The sequence below is a fragment of the Anoplopoma fimbria genome, chromosome 23, assembly GCF_027596085.1.
Source record: "Anoplopoma fimbria isolate UVic2021 breed Golden Eagle Sablefish chromosome 23, Afim_UVic_2022, whole genome shotgun sequence".
Lineage (NCBI taxonomy): Eukaryota > Metazoa > Chordata > Actinopteri > Perciformes > Anoplopomatidae > Anoplopoma > Anoplopoma fimbria.
In genome coordinates, this window is record NC_072471.1 from 3,879,401 (window position 1) to 3,895,562 (window position 16,162).

The 16,162-nt window shown below is 38.5% G+C and overlaps 1 protein-coding gene across 1 annotated transcript in view; it reads right to left on the reverse strand.

Moving 5' to 3' along the window:
* The window catches only part of creb3l2 (cAMP responsive element binding protein 3-like 2), a 29,825-nt gene extending 14,493 nt beyond the window's left edge, over window positions 1-15,332 (reverse strand). The window contains 1 exon segment of the mRNA XM_054624777.1: window positions 14,829-15,332. Within this exon segment, the coding sequence (XP_054480752.1) occupies window positions 14,829-14,927 (99 nt within the window). The 5' untranslated portion in view covers window positions 14,928-15,332.
* Window positions 15,333-16,162: the final 830 nt, after the last annotated feature.

Below are 16,162 nucleotides of genomic sequence, written 5' to 3' on the forward strand. Positions count from 1 at the left end.
CAAAAAGCAGATGTGAAAGAGGACTGGCATTACTAATGACGCACACACACACACACACAGAACCAAGGGTCATCTCCCTGCAGAGTCAGTGTCAGTGTGTGTGTGTGTGTGTGTGTGTGTACCTTGCCCTGGACTCATCTGTGTGTACTTTTGCTGATGATACAACTTCACAAACACGCTAATAAAAAAAAGACACACATGGAGTTATGTCAAGATAAAGTCAATGACTCATTTGTTTGGTTTGGATCCAGGTTAAAGACCATCACGTGTCCCATCCTAACCAGATTAAACCAGTATTAAAGTCTGAAGAGATATCAGACAGTTTATCTGTTCATTTGTTTCTTTAAGAGGTCTTTATATTAATCAAAGTTTCGTTCCCACTGTAACCAAAGCATGCACTGAGAAGACAACACATCCTCATATTCAAACACAGAGAAGATCGTAGTGGAAACCAGCCAAGAGAGAAGAGTTCTTGTTACTAAAATAAAAAACATATTTCAGTTTCAGTTTAGTTGCATGTCTATGGTATATACAAGAGGAAACAGTGACACATCTTAGCTTTGCTTATTTGTATTTTGCAACCGAAGGAGGAAAAGTTATTTATTCCTCTTTGACCTCAGTTTCCCAGATGGTCAAAATACTCTAAAAAGAAATCCAGTTCCTCTGCCTTCTTAGCTAATTCCCACCATTCTGAGCCTCTGGTGAAATTCCACAAACATTTGCATATTTTAACCTCAGTTGATGTGACCCCCCCCCCCCCCATTCCTGCAGCTGTGAGCAGAAGAGCAGCAAGTATCTGCTGGAATGCTAACAATGCTAACAATGTGTGCAAGCAGTTTTAACACTTAGCTGAAGTACATGTGTAGAAACTTTGTCTGCAGAGATTCCTTCAGTGGCTGTTGATACGTTTAGGTGCATAAAAGTCAAATTGATGCAGGAAACTAGTGTTTGAGCAGTTTAAACATCTTATAACAATATAAATGTTTGTACATCAAACATGCTGGCAGCTTTTAACATTTTAAAATCCAAGAGTTTTCTAAAAAAAAGTACATCTATTTTCTCTTTTACTCCAGTTTCGGTGTTTTATTCCAGTATAGTCGACATGCCCACGTGAGGCTTTAAAGGAAACATTAGGTACAGCCTCAGCTTATCATCAATACATGTAGTTCATGAGGTTAAAGTGTAAAGGCGCGCTTGTGTTTTAAGCCAAAGCCATGCATGCTTAAGTTGATCTTATTAGCATCACACAAACTCAAAGCGAAGCTAGTAAATTGGACAAAGAGAGTTTATGTGGGTTTGGGCCTCATTGTTCAGCTTTACGTTGTTTTATTGCCTTTATCTGTAAAAGCACTTTGTAAACTCTGTTTTTAAAAGGTGATGTATAAATAAACTTATTATTTTTACTATCTAAGAAATACGAAATTTGATTATGTTGAAAACTGTTAAGTTAACTACTTGTTAAAAAAAGCATTGGTGGTATGGAAATTTAAGATCTCAGTCGGGCCAAAATAAAAGTAAATAACAACCTCTCCAAAACAGAAGTTGGCCCACATGGACATGATACCAGGCTAAAAAGTCCCTAAAATCAATAGAATAGTGAATAGTAGTAGTAGTAGTGTATAGAAACGTAAACATCATATGTTTGCGTTTGATAAACAGGACTATATTTCACTTATCTGAGGATCGAGGCCGTCTTCGCTGTGGCATTGATATTGTGTGTGTCAGCATAATAAGACAAACCACAGGCCTTGGGGGGGTTTCTGATATCTGGGTCTAATCAGCGGGGGAGGCGAGCCCAGAACTGAGGCCTCCTGTCTGGACTGTGTTGGAGGAACCGACAGGGTGCAGCTTCATGTGTGACACCATCGTTTCCAACGGACACACACAAACACACTTCTGTCTTGTTAACATCATTCATTCCGTAATGTCTGAAGAACTAAAGTGACCTCGCTCCACAGAAATGTCCTCATCGTAGAGGAGACTCTGAGTGGTTCACACAAGGATACAAGATACACGCAGACACTCCCTGATTCAGATTCTAGATATACGATATCATTTGTCTTGGACTTACATGCTGTGCCCATGCTTTGATATCGTCTCATCATTACAGCTGCCTCCATATTGGCAATAAATTAGAAACAATGCTAAATGTACTAAAACAAATCACATCCACACATTATACACATCTTAGACAACCAGAGAAAAGAACGAGCAACATGTTGCAAGCATAACCCTGCAGCCTCAAGCAACGGTATTTTAACTCGTCGATCCGAAAGCTTGATTTGCCAAATTTATCTACTAATCAAGGACGCCATAAGTGCACCAGGAACAAACAAAACAATCATGGAAAGAAGAAAAAACAGCAGTTTTCAGCTGAGAAGGAAATCCTGACATTGTTGTTGTTGTTCATTATCAATTAATCTGCCTTGAGATATATATCAAGGCAGATTCTCCTCTCTGTGCAGGGTCAAAAGTCAAAGTGCTAATCAGATACATCAGGTCAGGCTGGTCTCGTCCACGGTTAGGTTAAACTTCAGTAACGGCACTTATTTAGATATTTTAACTCAGATGACGATCTTTTCCTAAACGTTACTAAGCGGTTTTGTTGACTTAACCTAACTAAGTTGTTAACTGTGAAGACGGAAGTTTATTTTGTGTGAATGTGTGCATTTAAAAAGCGGAAATTGACGCATGTGTCTAGACTTTTTTAGGAAAACGTATGAAAAATGCTAGTAGCTTTTTATATGACATCATACAAACCTTTGTATGAGGATACGTTTATCAGTGAGAGATGCATCTTCCTCCCAAAAAAGGACCAAGGAAATGCATGCATGCATTTAGTGTAAATATTCTGAAAAAGTGTTGCTTTATTAACACAACATTTCTGTGTTTTAGTGGAGAGCTTACTTAACATTATACTCTACTTGCAGAACAAAAAATTTGATTAAAACAGTTGAGCAACATAATATTCGTTCTTTAAACAGAATGGTGTCGGGGGTGCAGTGATGGTTAACGGATGTAGACAACAGGATGTGAGGGACAATAACAGTAGGCGTGACGTCCAGCAGGGCAGCAAGTGTTGACTCTCCACCCACAGTGTGAGGACAGAATACATAAACACACAACGCCTGCATGTGTCAGGAATCACAGCAGGTCCATTACAAAACCAGCTCCAAAACCTAAAGGGTCCATTTCCTGATTTTTTTCAACGTTTTTTAACGTTTGATTTAAAGAAGTGTGTGTGCAAAGCCAAGACAGGAAGTGTGTTAAAAATAGGAAGTGTCACAGTGGAGACAAAGAGATCCCGAGTCAAAGTTCACGTGTATGAGTCAGTCGTTATCTGACGGACACTCTGCTGATATTACAGTGCAGTTGTGTGTGTGTGTGTGTGTGTGTGTGTGTGTGTGTGTGTGTGTGTGTGTGTGTGTGTGTGTGTGTGTGTGTGACAATATAAAAAACAGACGCAGACGATGACAAATGGAAAAAGCTCTCATTTTCTCCTCCTCGAGGATCCCCTTCTCGTTAAATCCCCCCGTCTGGCTTCCCAAAAGTTCAAACTCCTACCCCCAAAACACACAAACACACACACACACACACACACACACACACACACACACACACACACACACACACACACTTTCCAGTGTCTGTCATTCGGACCGACCTCAGAGTTCAACCCCCGCTCTTCCCACACGAGTCCAAACACACACTGGCCCTCCAGATGTTACACAATGACTTCACCAGACTGATAGAAGCTACAATATCAGCTCGAAGGCTGGCAGCGTTCTAACTTTAACTAAAGTCAACAAAGCCCAGGAAAACACCATGAAAACACCATGAAAACACCATGAAAACACCATGAAAACACCATGAAAACACCATGAAAACACCAGGAAAACGAACACTGTAGTTCTGCAAGGACTTCAAAAATGGTGCATCCATTATTTATGCATGCGGTCTCTTACTTTAGAGTTTTTGCAGCCTGATCCATTGATCCATTTAGAGTCAACATTATATTATATGATATTATTTCATATTAAATTAAATTAAATTAAATTATATTATCTTCCAATTTGCACTTAGAAAATAACTGTAATGAGGCACCAAATGTGGATTAGTCCGCTGCTGAAAAAGTCCCCAACAAATGCACTACTTTCTCCTGTTTCTTTGATGAAAACTACAGTGACCAGCAGCTTGGTCAGGAAATGACTAAATATTTGTAACTTGTTTTTAAAGTTATAGTACATAACCCCCCTGGGTTATTAGAGCTGCTGGTATGTGGATTCTGTAACTTCCAGACGGAGCCAGGCTAGCTGTTTCCCCTTGTTTCCAGTCTTTATGCTAAGCTAAGCTAATATGTGCTTCCTTTTCTAGTTTTTCCAGCTCTCCTTTTGTGATTTATTCCTTAAAAGTAGGACCCAGTGAGATCATGGCTGAGTGCCTTAAATAGAAAGTCAGAAAGTATTAAGAGATATTTTTTGATGTGCTGGCAATAAGAAAACATAAAGAAACACCTGACTTTAACTTAGTGATTGTAAAATGATGGTAATGTGACATTTTAAAGAGTTTCGAGCACAACTGAAAGCTCCAGAGACGTTTCTGAGTGAACAGAAGAGTTTACTTTATTATAACATGGTACTAAATACTGTCAACATATCATCACATCAATGTTTGGGTCGACTCGAGACTTCCTGTCCTTTAAACACAGCTGAGACTGTTTGTGTCAAAAACAAGCACAGCTGTCTTCTGATGTCTCTCTCTCTCTCTCTCCCTCATCCTGAGTGTGTGTGTGCCTGTTATAAACCAGGTCAACACACACACACACACATGAATAACTTTTTCCTTCTCTGTACTGTAACACTGACCGGTCATCAAGTACCATTAAAACACACACACACACACACACACACACACACACACACACACACACACACACACACACACACACACACACACACACACACACACACACACACACACACACACACACACACACACACACACATTACTCAACCAGTGAACTCCCTCACCCTTTTCTAGTTTTTCCAGCTCTCCTTTTGTGTATTTTAAACATTCTTCCTCCAACACAAACTGAAAACTTTCTCTGGTTTTAAGTCACTGAAACTCAACAAGTTTCTGCTGTTAACGTCAAAGCAAGAAGTGAAAGGAGTGCTTTCTTTGTGTTTATGTGGTTGTTTGCTTTGTGATTAACCCACAAAACATTTGTTGTAAAGGTCGGCGAAGACCTCATCTATACTGAAGGACTCCTGCTTCCACCTCCTGCTGGATTCTGGGTAAAAACTGGGTCAACGCCGGTCTCCAGTGCCCCATAGAGATCGCTTTAATCACTCGCAATCACTCCGGGAAACTTGTCTGGGCGCGACTCTGATCTTAATTCCTCTCGGCGGACGTTCGCCAAGTAGAGGCATGCTTGAATGTCAAGTCACACACACACACACACACACAAAACACACACACACACACACACTGAACTTTGCAAGGATGAACGGGCTTGTTCACGTCTCTTCAAATGGAAAGGTTCACGCAAGAGAAAAGGTGTGATGGAGAGTTTTTCTTTTAGAGGAATTCAGAGGAAAGTATGATTTCACCAGAATAGGTTTTTAAAAGTTGATTCCACTTCTGATTTTATGGATAAAAGTAGTATTTTTGCCATTTGTTTTGGCTTACTATGTTTATATCTGCCACCACCTCACTGATAAAAGTCACCCAGACATCAGATCCTCTCGTCTATTCCCAGCTTGTTTTCAATGTATTTATCATTCTCCATCACATTCCTTTCCTTTCTCAATGTCAATGCCAACAATCCTTGGCAGCCACACTTGCAGCTCAGTATTTCTAGGATTTACGTTAAAAGTAGACATTTCCTTTTATATCCAATGCTGACGTTCAGTGCGCAGTAGTGTGGAATTATTATGAAGTGGAAGGTTTGAGAAACCAAGAGATTAAGTTGTGAGGAATTTAAAAAAACCTTTCCACCAGACGTTAGAAATGATAATCCAGTTGTTTTTCTTGATATACGTCCAATATCAATGTTTTTATCTGGCAATAAGGTTGCAGCTGATTGCCAGACTTGTCATTAATACATTGCTAGGAAGCAGACTTTCAATTCCAAGTGCAGACGCTTCCCCGAAGTTGGACTTTGGGCTGCCAATGGAGCTCAATTCTAGCCCAAATTGGACCAAATACGGCTCACATTTGTCCCTCTCACACTCGGATGCAATCGACCAAATTTGACTGATAAGCTTGAGAAAAGGCCCTTTGAGATAAACTTCATCCGGAGGACTAAAATATTGTCAAAGTTGAGGATTTTTCATCTTAAAAGACAGAAGATAAGTGTATAGAAGTAGTTACATCCTCACCAGTCTTACAATGGGAACAGTTGTGAACACTGCAACCCTGTCTTCCACAAAAACATGTTCCCATACAACTAAACTGCTTTCTTAATTAGATTTCATGGGGAAATTATTTTTTTTAAGGTGGCAGTTTTAACAATGTCGTTAATAATGAAACAAAACTGCATCAAAACTACTTGATTAGGTTTAGAAAAAACATCAGGGTTTGGCTTCAAATAAGTAGGTTTGTTAAATTCAGATAATTCAAGTTTCACATGGGGCACTAACAGCTGTCTCCTAGGTGAAAGTCATGCGTTTGTTTGACTCCATTAATCCATCCTACTATGATTAGAAATACATTTGTGATAAGTCAAAAAACAAACACAAACATGGAGAAAATGCATTTCCATTAAAACATAAGAGACAATGCAGTTTTTGTTATATAGGGACAATATTTTTGCAAGATAAAGCCGAATTTTGAGTGTGTAAGAACATGTACTTATACAGTATAATAAACAAACAGGGAAAGGAAAAAGGAAAAAAAAGAAAGAGTTAGCCGGAGAGGAAAAGAAGGATGAATGACTCATAGTTCACAAAGAAAGAAGACAAACAAGGAGGTTAAAAAGCAGACTAAGAAAAAAGAGCAATGGAGGAGTTTCTGGCATTTTGGACAGGATTCGACTCGTCCTCACGCTCAGCTCACCCTGGAGTGTCGAAGGAGGAGGAGGACGAGGAGGGATGGAAAGAGAGGTGAAAGGTTAACTAGACAGCGGATGGAGAGGGTTTCTGTCTTAAGCTGATTGTACACTTTGAGTCAGGATACGAGCTGCAACATCCATAAAAAACCAACATTGAAGTTGAGCGGGTTTCACAGCTCATACTGTTTAATAAGCAGTTTACAGGCTTTAAACACTTTGATGTGTCAACCCCCCAAAAAACTACATCTAAATACTGTTGATTCTGCAACTTTAAAGTATATAACATTGTATTTCTTGCTCCAAAATGATAGCTCAAATCTCCACTTTGGTGTCTTTTAAAATTGATAAAGAAAAAAAAGAAAGAGTTAGTGAGTAATCTGCATTTTCACCAGGCTGCAACTTTTACAGAACTGCTTCCAGGCTCATTTTGGGTGTATAAGCTACTCACAGGGATATTAAGCCAACACCCTGCTAACCACACACACACACACACACACACACACACACACACACACACACACAAGCTCACACACACACACACACACACACACACACACAAGCTCACACACATCAATTTAAAACCTTTTATGGTGCCTAAAGCAAAACCAGAGGGGGGCCGATGGGGGACGGGGGAAATGCAGAATCAAGAGAGACAGACAGAAGTACAGACAGAGGAGGTAAATTTAGCTTTGCCTCAGAGAACCAAGGCTCCTGTGGATTTTCCATAATGATCCCTCACACGCTGATTACTACCTTCGCTTTGCTCCCAAATGGACGCCAGCCTGCCTGCAGCCAAAAAATCTTTAATCCAATTTCAAAGTCGGGAGAAAAGTTGCATCAGATTTAGGAAAAAAAAGAGAGAAAAACGTGTCCTTCATGCGTCCATGTGCGCACCATGTGTAGACCCGCTGTCACTTTCTAGAGCCAACAGACTTCAAGTCAGCAAGGTGGCTCTGATTAAAGAGATGTTGAAGTGAGTTCAGAGGTCCATCAGAGACAGATATTGCTAAATTTGCCAAATATTTCTACAAGAGTAAAAACTACAGAAGAAGCATTCAGACCCTAAAAGACACCAAAACCCTGAAACACACGAGTATTTTGTGTACGTCCTTTACATTAACAACCATTCTATGTTACTTTATACTGAAATATCTTAAAGAAAAAATCTGTTATTTAACCTGTGTGCATAATTGTTATTATTGGGACTATGACTATATATTTAAAATATTACATTACCTATTCTAAACTCTTGTCTCTTAAACCCCAATATACACCTTGCTTTACCTAGAAGTAGAACTACTTTTGAATAAATAGAACTACTCTTGTCTAACTGAAGTAAACGCTAATAGAGTGGTGCAGGACTGATATAGCAGCAGAACTATAATCTGAGAATTCTCTGTATCAAAGTATCTGTATCTTTAAAATAATGAATGTATGAATTAATTTAACTGTAGTCTGTTTCATACAGTCAACTCTCAGTCAACCAACCTGAAGATCTGGCACCACACCTGTAGTAGTAACACGTCATTCACAGGTGTGTTCCTTTAGTTCAGTCATATGGAAAAGGCCGGTCTGGTTGTTATGTTAACAACTAGAGTGCAGTGGTGGAATGTAACCAAGTACATTGACTCACGTACAAATTGGAGGTACTTGTACTATAGTTTCTTTTCAGATGACAGTTTTTAATCCCCTTCCTTTCTGGTGAAAACCACATACCTCAAGATGTGTTGATGCTGAATGTTTGTTATGAACTAAAGGATGTTAAATAAAAATTAAACTTCTTAAGATTAATAAACTCTTTAAAAAGCCACTTGGATCAGCTGGAAAATGCATCGACACAAAGCTGAGTTATGAGGTTCTCACAGGAACATATGATGAACTTATATAATATGATGCATTAATGTTGATTAAATTAGACAATATGATATGAAAGAGTAACAATGCAGCATACACATTAATGCAGAAGTTATATACACTCAGAAATATCAGATATAATAGTAAAACACTGAAAAAGAATATTTTACTTTTGGATACTTTGAGTAAATGTTGCTAATAATACTTTTTCTTAAGTAAGGTTTTGAATGCAGGACTTATACTTGTAGGGGAGTATTTTCAGAGTGTTGTATTAGTACTTTTACTTCAGTAAAGGATCTAAATACTTCTTGGGTCACTGCTGGAACGTGAGTAACATAACCTTTGAACCTTGATTGGCAGTAAAATGAGACCGGTTGTGAAATTATCTCGTCATATATTCATTATCTGGATATAAACTTTGGCTGCAGTGAGTTTGTGTATGTGTGTGTGTGTGTGTGTGTGTGTGTGTGTGTATATATATGTGTGTGTACCGCCTACAGACTGACACGACAGACACATGGAGCATTCAGAGAGAGACAGAGCGAGGCCACCGGCGAGCAGGATGCCCTGCCCCGACGGAGAACAGGCTGAGCACTGTGAGCACACGGATCAAGCTGTTTACCTTTCGACTCCTCGTGTGTTTGCTCTCGTTGAATAAAGCTACTCTAAGTGTGTGTACTCACATCCTTCACATGAGTAAATGGCAACGACAAATACCACACTGTGGCAATGCATTGTGAAAATACCCACAACAAAAATCAGTAGAATTGACTTTAAGTTTTAAAAGTAAAAGTAATGATTTTGCAGTAAAATGTTCCCTGTCAGTGTTTTAATATTGTATCTTGTGTCATTTAGTGGAGTAAAAAGTACAACATGTACCTCTAAGATGTAGTAGAGTAAAAACTACAATAATTACCTCTGAGATGTAGTACTGTAAAAAGTACAACATGTAACTCTGAGATGTAGTGGAGTTAAAAGTACAATATGTTCCTCTGAGTAGCAGTGAAGTAGAAGTACAAAGTATTATAAATTGGAAATACTCGAGTAAAGTATTTCGAATTCGTACAAGCACAGTACTTGAGTAAAAGTACGTCAAAGCCACTATGAATATAAATTAAAATGCTGAATTGCAGCTGGAGTTTGATTTAAAGACACAGGTGAGTCTTTATCTGCAGGTATGCTGTGTGTTATGTAAGAACACACACACACACACACACACACACACACACACACACACACACACACACACACACACACACACACACACACACACACACACACACACACACACACACACACACACACACACACACACACACACACATAGCTGGAAAGCCCTGGAGCATGTGCTGGAGCATGAGCAGAGCAAATATACTCGTTTTGTCCTCCTCTTCGTCTCTCCACCATGTGCTGAGCGCCACGGCAATTATTATTTTATTTTTTTTGAAGTAGACAAGTATGTGCTAGAGCATGAAATAACATTTCAAGCTTCCTAAACACAAATGGAGACATTTGGTCAAAACAAGACGAGCGTTTATCTCCGAGCTGTGCATCAATTCATGGATTTGGAATATACTTCAATAGAACTTTAAAGTTACTGTGAGGAACTTTTAACTGGTCCTGAACCAGTCTCAGTTTAGTCCTGATCCTCTATAAGACCTCCATCAGTGAACGAGACCATCAGAGAGAAGATTGTCTGTTTCTATATAGTTATTCTTAAAGCTCGTCATCGGAGCCACCGTGTCGGATTCTCCAGCGGGGCCTCCAGCAGAGACCAGTCCACCCTGGACAGACCCAGATCCAGCAGCAGAGACCACCACGCTGCAGGAGACCCAGGCCGTATTGCTGGACCCGCTGGAGGGAAGGGAGGCACAGGAGAACCAGAACCAGGACTGAGCGGGGCAGACTGTCAGACCCTGCTGCAGTAAAATTAGAGGTTTTCTAGATGGACTCTGGCGCTCGGAAGCACTACCACTTCTGTCCACAGGGATCGCCAAAAACAACACAAAGTTAAAGTTCCTCCTTGCAGCTTTAAGTTGTCCTCATCAAAACCGTTGAGACCATTTTTAACTGTCATTGCTTTTAATCTTCTGTTTTAACTGATAAAGCCATGTATTCTTTTTATTTTTGCTGTTTGATTTTAGATGTGGGTGTATTTATTCTTTGGAGCTTGGCACAATTGAACATGAAGGTTCGCCCTCAATGTGTTTTCCGAGTTTTTAAAAGTTAAATTAAATTAAGAAAAAGAAGACCGAAAAGATCTCAAAGAATGTATAAATGAAAGTTGCAGGATTTTAATTCCAAAAAGAAAACACTACAATCTATGTTTTAAATCAGTTGCAACATCCTTTTAATAGAGTATCCTAGTATAAACATTATGTAAAAGCTTAATTCAGACAAACAGAAATAAATCATTTAAACATGATCATTCTTTTGTAATCTGAATTTGGCTTTTAAGAAAAACTGTAGAATAAACATAGATATTTTTGATTATTGGATCCAGTTTTTCCCTCCCTGAAATAGATATTAGTCACGTCACACAAACACGTCTGTTGTTACGTGAGAGACGCATTGTTTTGGTCGCGGGTGAATGGAGATGAAAGAAGAAACTCCACCTTCGCAAAAATTGTCATTATTCTAAAAAACCTGAGGAACTTGATTATGATATGAGCTTCTGAACACAAGAGAGGGACGATGGGAAAGCAGCCGACCGAGAGGCTTTACATTGTTGTGAGGAATCTCACGTCAACAAACCCCCCGCGGAGAGAAAGCGAGAGTGAGACCCAACAAAGACTCCAGTCACTCACACTCACACACACACACACACACACACACACACACACACACACACACACACACACACACACACACACACACACACACACACACACACACACACTATTCATGCTCTACTATATATAGAATATCCACCTCACTAACAGGAGCATCTTAGTCCTGCTGCTCAACACAACCTGGCCTTTGTGTGCTGGAGGTATGAGCGGAGAAAAGCTTCACGTTTAACACCTGGAGAGGAACTCTGGTTCAACTTTGAGCTTCACAGTTTAAAAGGCAGTAAAAGTGGGGCAGCAACACAAAATGCTTTTGATTCAAGAGCAAGAATCACAGATATTAATGTGAATTAAAAGCAGCTTATGTGTGCAAAGAGCAACTAGTCTTGATTTATTTATCAATGCACATTTACCAAATGATTTTCAGTACAAATAAGCATTTATTTTTACTATTCTTAAAAGGGACAGCGTGTAGGATTAAGTTGCATCTGTGAAATCCACATGTGCAATACTAAAATAATTCTAGTCTGTTTATGTAATATTTTAGTTAGTTAAGTTTTTTACTTATTTATTAATCTTTACTGTGTGATTACTTATTTATAATACTTGTTTTGATCTTGTTTTTTTTACTTATGTCTCTTGTTTTCACTATCCTCTCTGCTGCTGTAATCCTGCAAATGTCCCCACTGTGGGACTAATAAAGGATTACTTTATCTTATCTTATCTTTGTGGTTGCACCTTCCCATAATAACACTTGTGGTATCTGACAAAAGTATCCTTCCCATAATAAATAATAAAAGCGTGAAAGGCTCTCTCTAGAGTCAGTGTTTGGTTTGTCCGTTCTGGGCTACCGTAGAAACATGGCAGACTCCGTAAGCTCCTTATGTAGATATAAAGGGTTCATTCTAAGCTCATGAAAAGACAAGGATTCTTATTTTGTGATTATACACAAATTAAAACATGGTTATGAATATTATATTCCATTTATGCTAAATGCTTCAACACTGGCCCTTTAAAGTGGGTTGGATAGAATAAAGGCGGACGTTGTAATAAATTATCCTTTAAATGAAAAAGATTACAGAATTCAAAATCTTAGTTCTCCACTTTCATAGTTCTAATGAGGCAAATTTAAAACAGATTTATCAAAATCGTAGCACCAGAAGTTGAGATACCCGTTAGAATCTAGTATTCTTGTCTGAGTCAAACTCCAAAAAACACTGCATTTCCCATAATGCAACTTTCATTAGACACTTCCTGACTGGTCAAGGTCGTTTGTAGAAATACAATAGTATAAAAATACTACACTACAAGTAAAAGCCCTGGTGTATTATCAACAAAATGTTCTTAAAGGATCAAATATTAAAGTACTTATACTGCTGAATGACTCTGTTCAAAATCTTTTATAATATAATAGTTTTGTTTTTATCACAAACAAACAAACGTGAGAGGGTTCTAATGTTTCAGTTTGTCAATGTGGAGACAGTTTTACATACTTTATATACTACTGAGTATATTTGTAGTATAGTACTGCCTTGTATCGTATATCAAATGGTTTTTTTGTGTAAAAAGTAACAAAAAATGTAGTGAAGTACTATATTTCCATCTGAAATGCAAGTATACTTAAGTAGAGCACATGCACTATAATTACTTAATCAAAGTACTCGAGTAAAAGTACCTCTACGAAGGAACCTATTTTGGGTTTTTTTCATTTAGCTTATCATCTGTAGCCCCGTGGAATATCTTCATTCACATCACTTAATAAAACGCTGATCAGCAGGACAATCTTTAAAAAACACTTTCAGCAGCTCGTTGGTTCGATGCTGCAGGAGTCGTAGCCTCGGGTCTCGTTTAAAGGGGCCGACATTCACAGCTGGAAAGCTCTGAAGTTTTATCAGCACAAGTCTTTACCTGTCTGCAGGTTTTCCTAAAAGACTGTGTGTGTGTGTGTGTGTGTGTGTGTGTGTGTGTGTGTGTGTGTGTGTGTGTGTGTGTGTGTGTGTGTGTGTGTGTGTGTGTCTCCGTCTCGGGGCTCAATAGGCCTCTGTGGTGTCTGATTCCCGTCTTGCAAGCCAGCTGGATTTTTCCCCCTGTAAACCCAACGCTCCCTCCCAAGGTCTTCACACACACACACACACACACACACACACACACACACACACACACACACACACACACACACACACACACACACACACACACACACACACAGTCTCTGTCCTCTCGGCCCACAGAGAGAAATATTGCTGGACAACACACTTCAAGTCACATAGCGGAAGGCAAAAATCCATTTTAAAGCATTTTTCCTGAGGAGATGCTGTTTGTGCAACTCTATTAAAAAATGTAAACATTAACTTCACATATTAAGGCTCAAATGTGCTCACAAAATATCCCACCCTAATAATAACTATTTGTTTTGGATTTGTTAGTTTAACGAAACAAACAATCTGAAGTTCACTTCCCTTTTTTCCCTATTTTTGGGAAAAATAACACTGTGATGTATCCATACCCATTGTTTGCTTTTTCATTTGATTAAATTGTGCAAAAAGGCCAAATGTTTTCTATTTCCAGCTTCTCAAATGTGAGTAGGTTCTCCTTTTCTCTGTGTTATATGATCAAATATGAAGTAAACTAAATATTTTTGGGTTTTTTTACTTCTCGATTTAACAAAACAAACAGTTTGAAGACATCTTCTTGGACTCTGGGAACTCTCGATGGCTGTTTTTCCCTTTTTCTATAGATCAAATGGAAATATAGGCCATATAAACAAAGCTCAGGTGGGTTTTTGTATCTCATATTCATTCCCTCCCAATTGTTCAAATCTTTAAATCATCGTTTGTACTAAAACTGTATCTGTCATTTTGAATACTTTGTCAATACTTGCTTAAAATGCTTTAAAAAAGGAAAATAAAATGTTGGAAAAGGAGGCTGAGAAATGCATCCTGGACCTCAAGGCTCAAGTTGTGAATGGAGAGCTGGGTACCACACACACACACACACACACACACACACACACACACACACACACACACACACATACACACACACACACATACTTCCTTCTTCTCAATCAAAGTGATTAAAAGGTGATTGTTTCTCACTGAGAGGCTCTGATCGACCCCTGATCGATTACTCACATTGGTGTAGAGCACTCGGTCGATCTCTCCAGCCTCAGACAGCTCGCTGAGGTTCCTGTCCCAGTGCAGAAACGCTTCACTACTGTCCAGGATCTCCATGACTGATCTCCTCTCTTTGATCTTCTTTCCGCTTTGTTGCAGTTTTTTGCAGCCGAAAAAAAAGCAATGAAAACACTGCAGGGGGGTTCTCTCTTGTTGCAACGCAGTCACACTGAGGAAAAAAACAGAAAAGCTCCAACTCTGGTGGAAAAAATGAAAAAGTTTCCAACAACTTTTAAAAGGAAATAAATAAAATAAATAGAAACACGTGGTGTTTGTTTAGGCTTTGGAGATAAGTGTGTGTTGGGTGTCAGAGAGAAGCTGTGTTGTTGATGATCATCTCCTCTCTCTCTGGTTCAGCTTTCTGCAGCCTCTCTTTCCTTTTCCTCCTCCTCCTCCTCCTCTTCTTCACAGCCCAGACACACAGGAATGCATGGGAGGAGTTACAGAGAAACCCACAGAAAAGGGGAATAATAATAAATGCAATAAATAGATAAATAAATGAAAATGAAAGGGAGCATGATTGTTTACATATGAGTATTTTAACACATTGGAGAATTAATGAGAAGTGTCAAATGTATAGTGGTTAATCTGTAACAGCTGTTTGTGACACTGGTGTTAAATACCTACATCAACAAACTAGAATATCTGGTTATGCATTTCAAAATAAAGCCATCAGGCCTCATTTCAGGCCATTGCCAAAGTGTTATGCAAGATAAAGTTAGTAAACAGTCAAATAAAATGAAATTGATTGTAGAAAAAAGATGAGAGAAAGGATTCAACCTTAATTTTCAGTATCTATTTTTATGACAGGATAGTAAAATTGGAAATGAAGTATCTGCAGTTTCTTAACAACTGAGTAAAAATCCAGCCGCAGAGGAAGATCATGTGATGTTATCAAAAGCTCCAGAACAGACACAAAATGACTTGATTGAACCTGTGGTGAGTTGTCTGTTGTTTTTGTTGTTCCAACTAATGTGTCTTAGCTCATTATTTAGCCTTTTTGTATCTCATTATATAATTCATTGTGCAAAGTGTTTATAACCGTGCTTTAATTATTTATTAATAATTGTACAAATTCAAATATTATCACCTAATCAGTGAGTAAATACTTGTTGAGTTAAATTCAAGATATTTAATATTTTTTGTTTCAATGTTATCAAGTGATACAGTTTCATTTTTAAGTCACTAATCTGCACAATTATTGTCAACACAGGAAAAACCTGTTACACCAGGTAAATAAATATATATATATATATATATATATATATATATAGATAGATATATAGCACCCT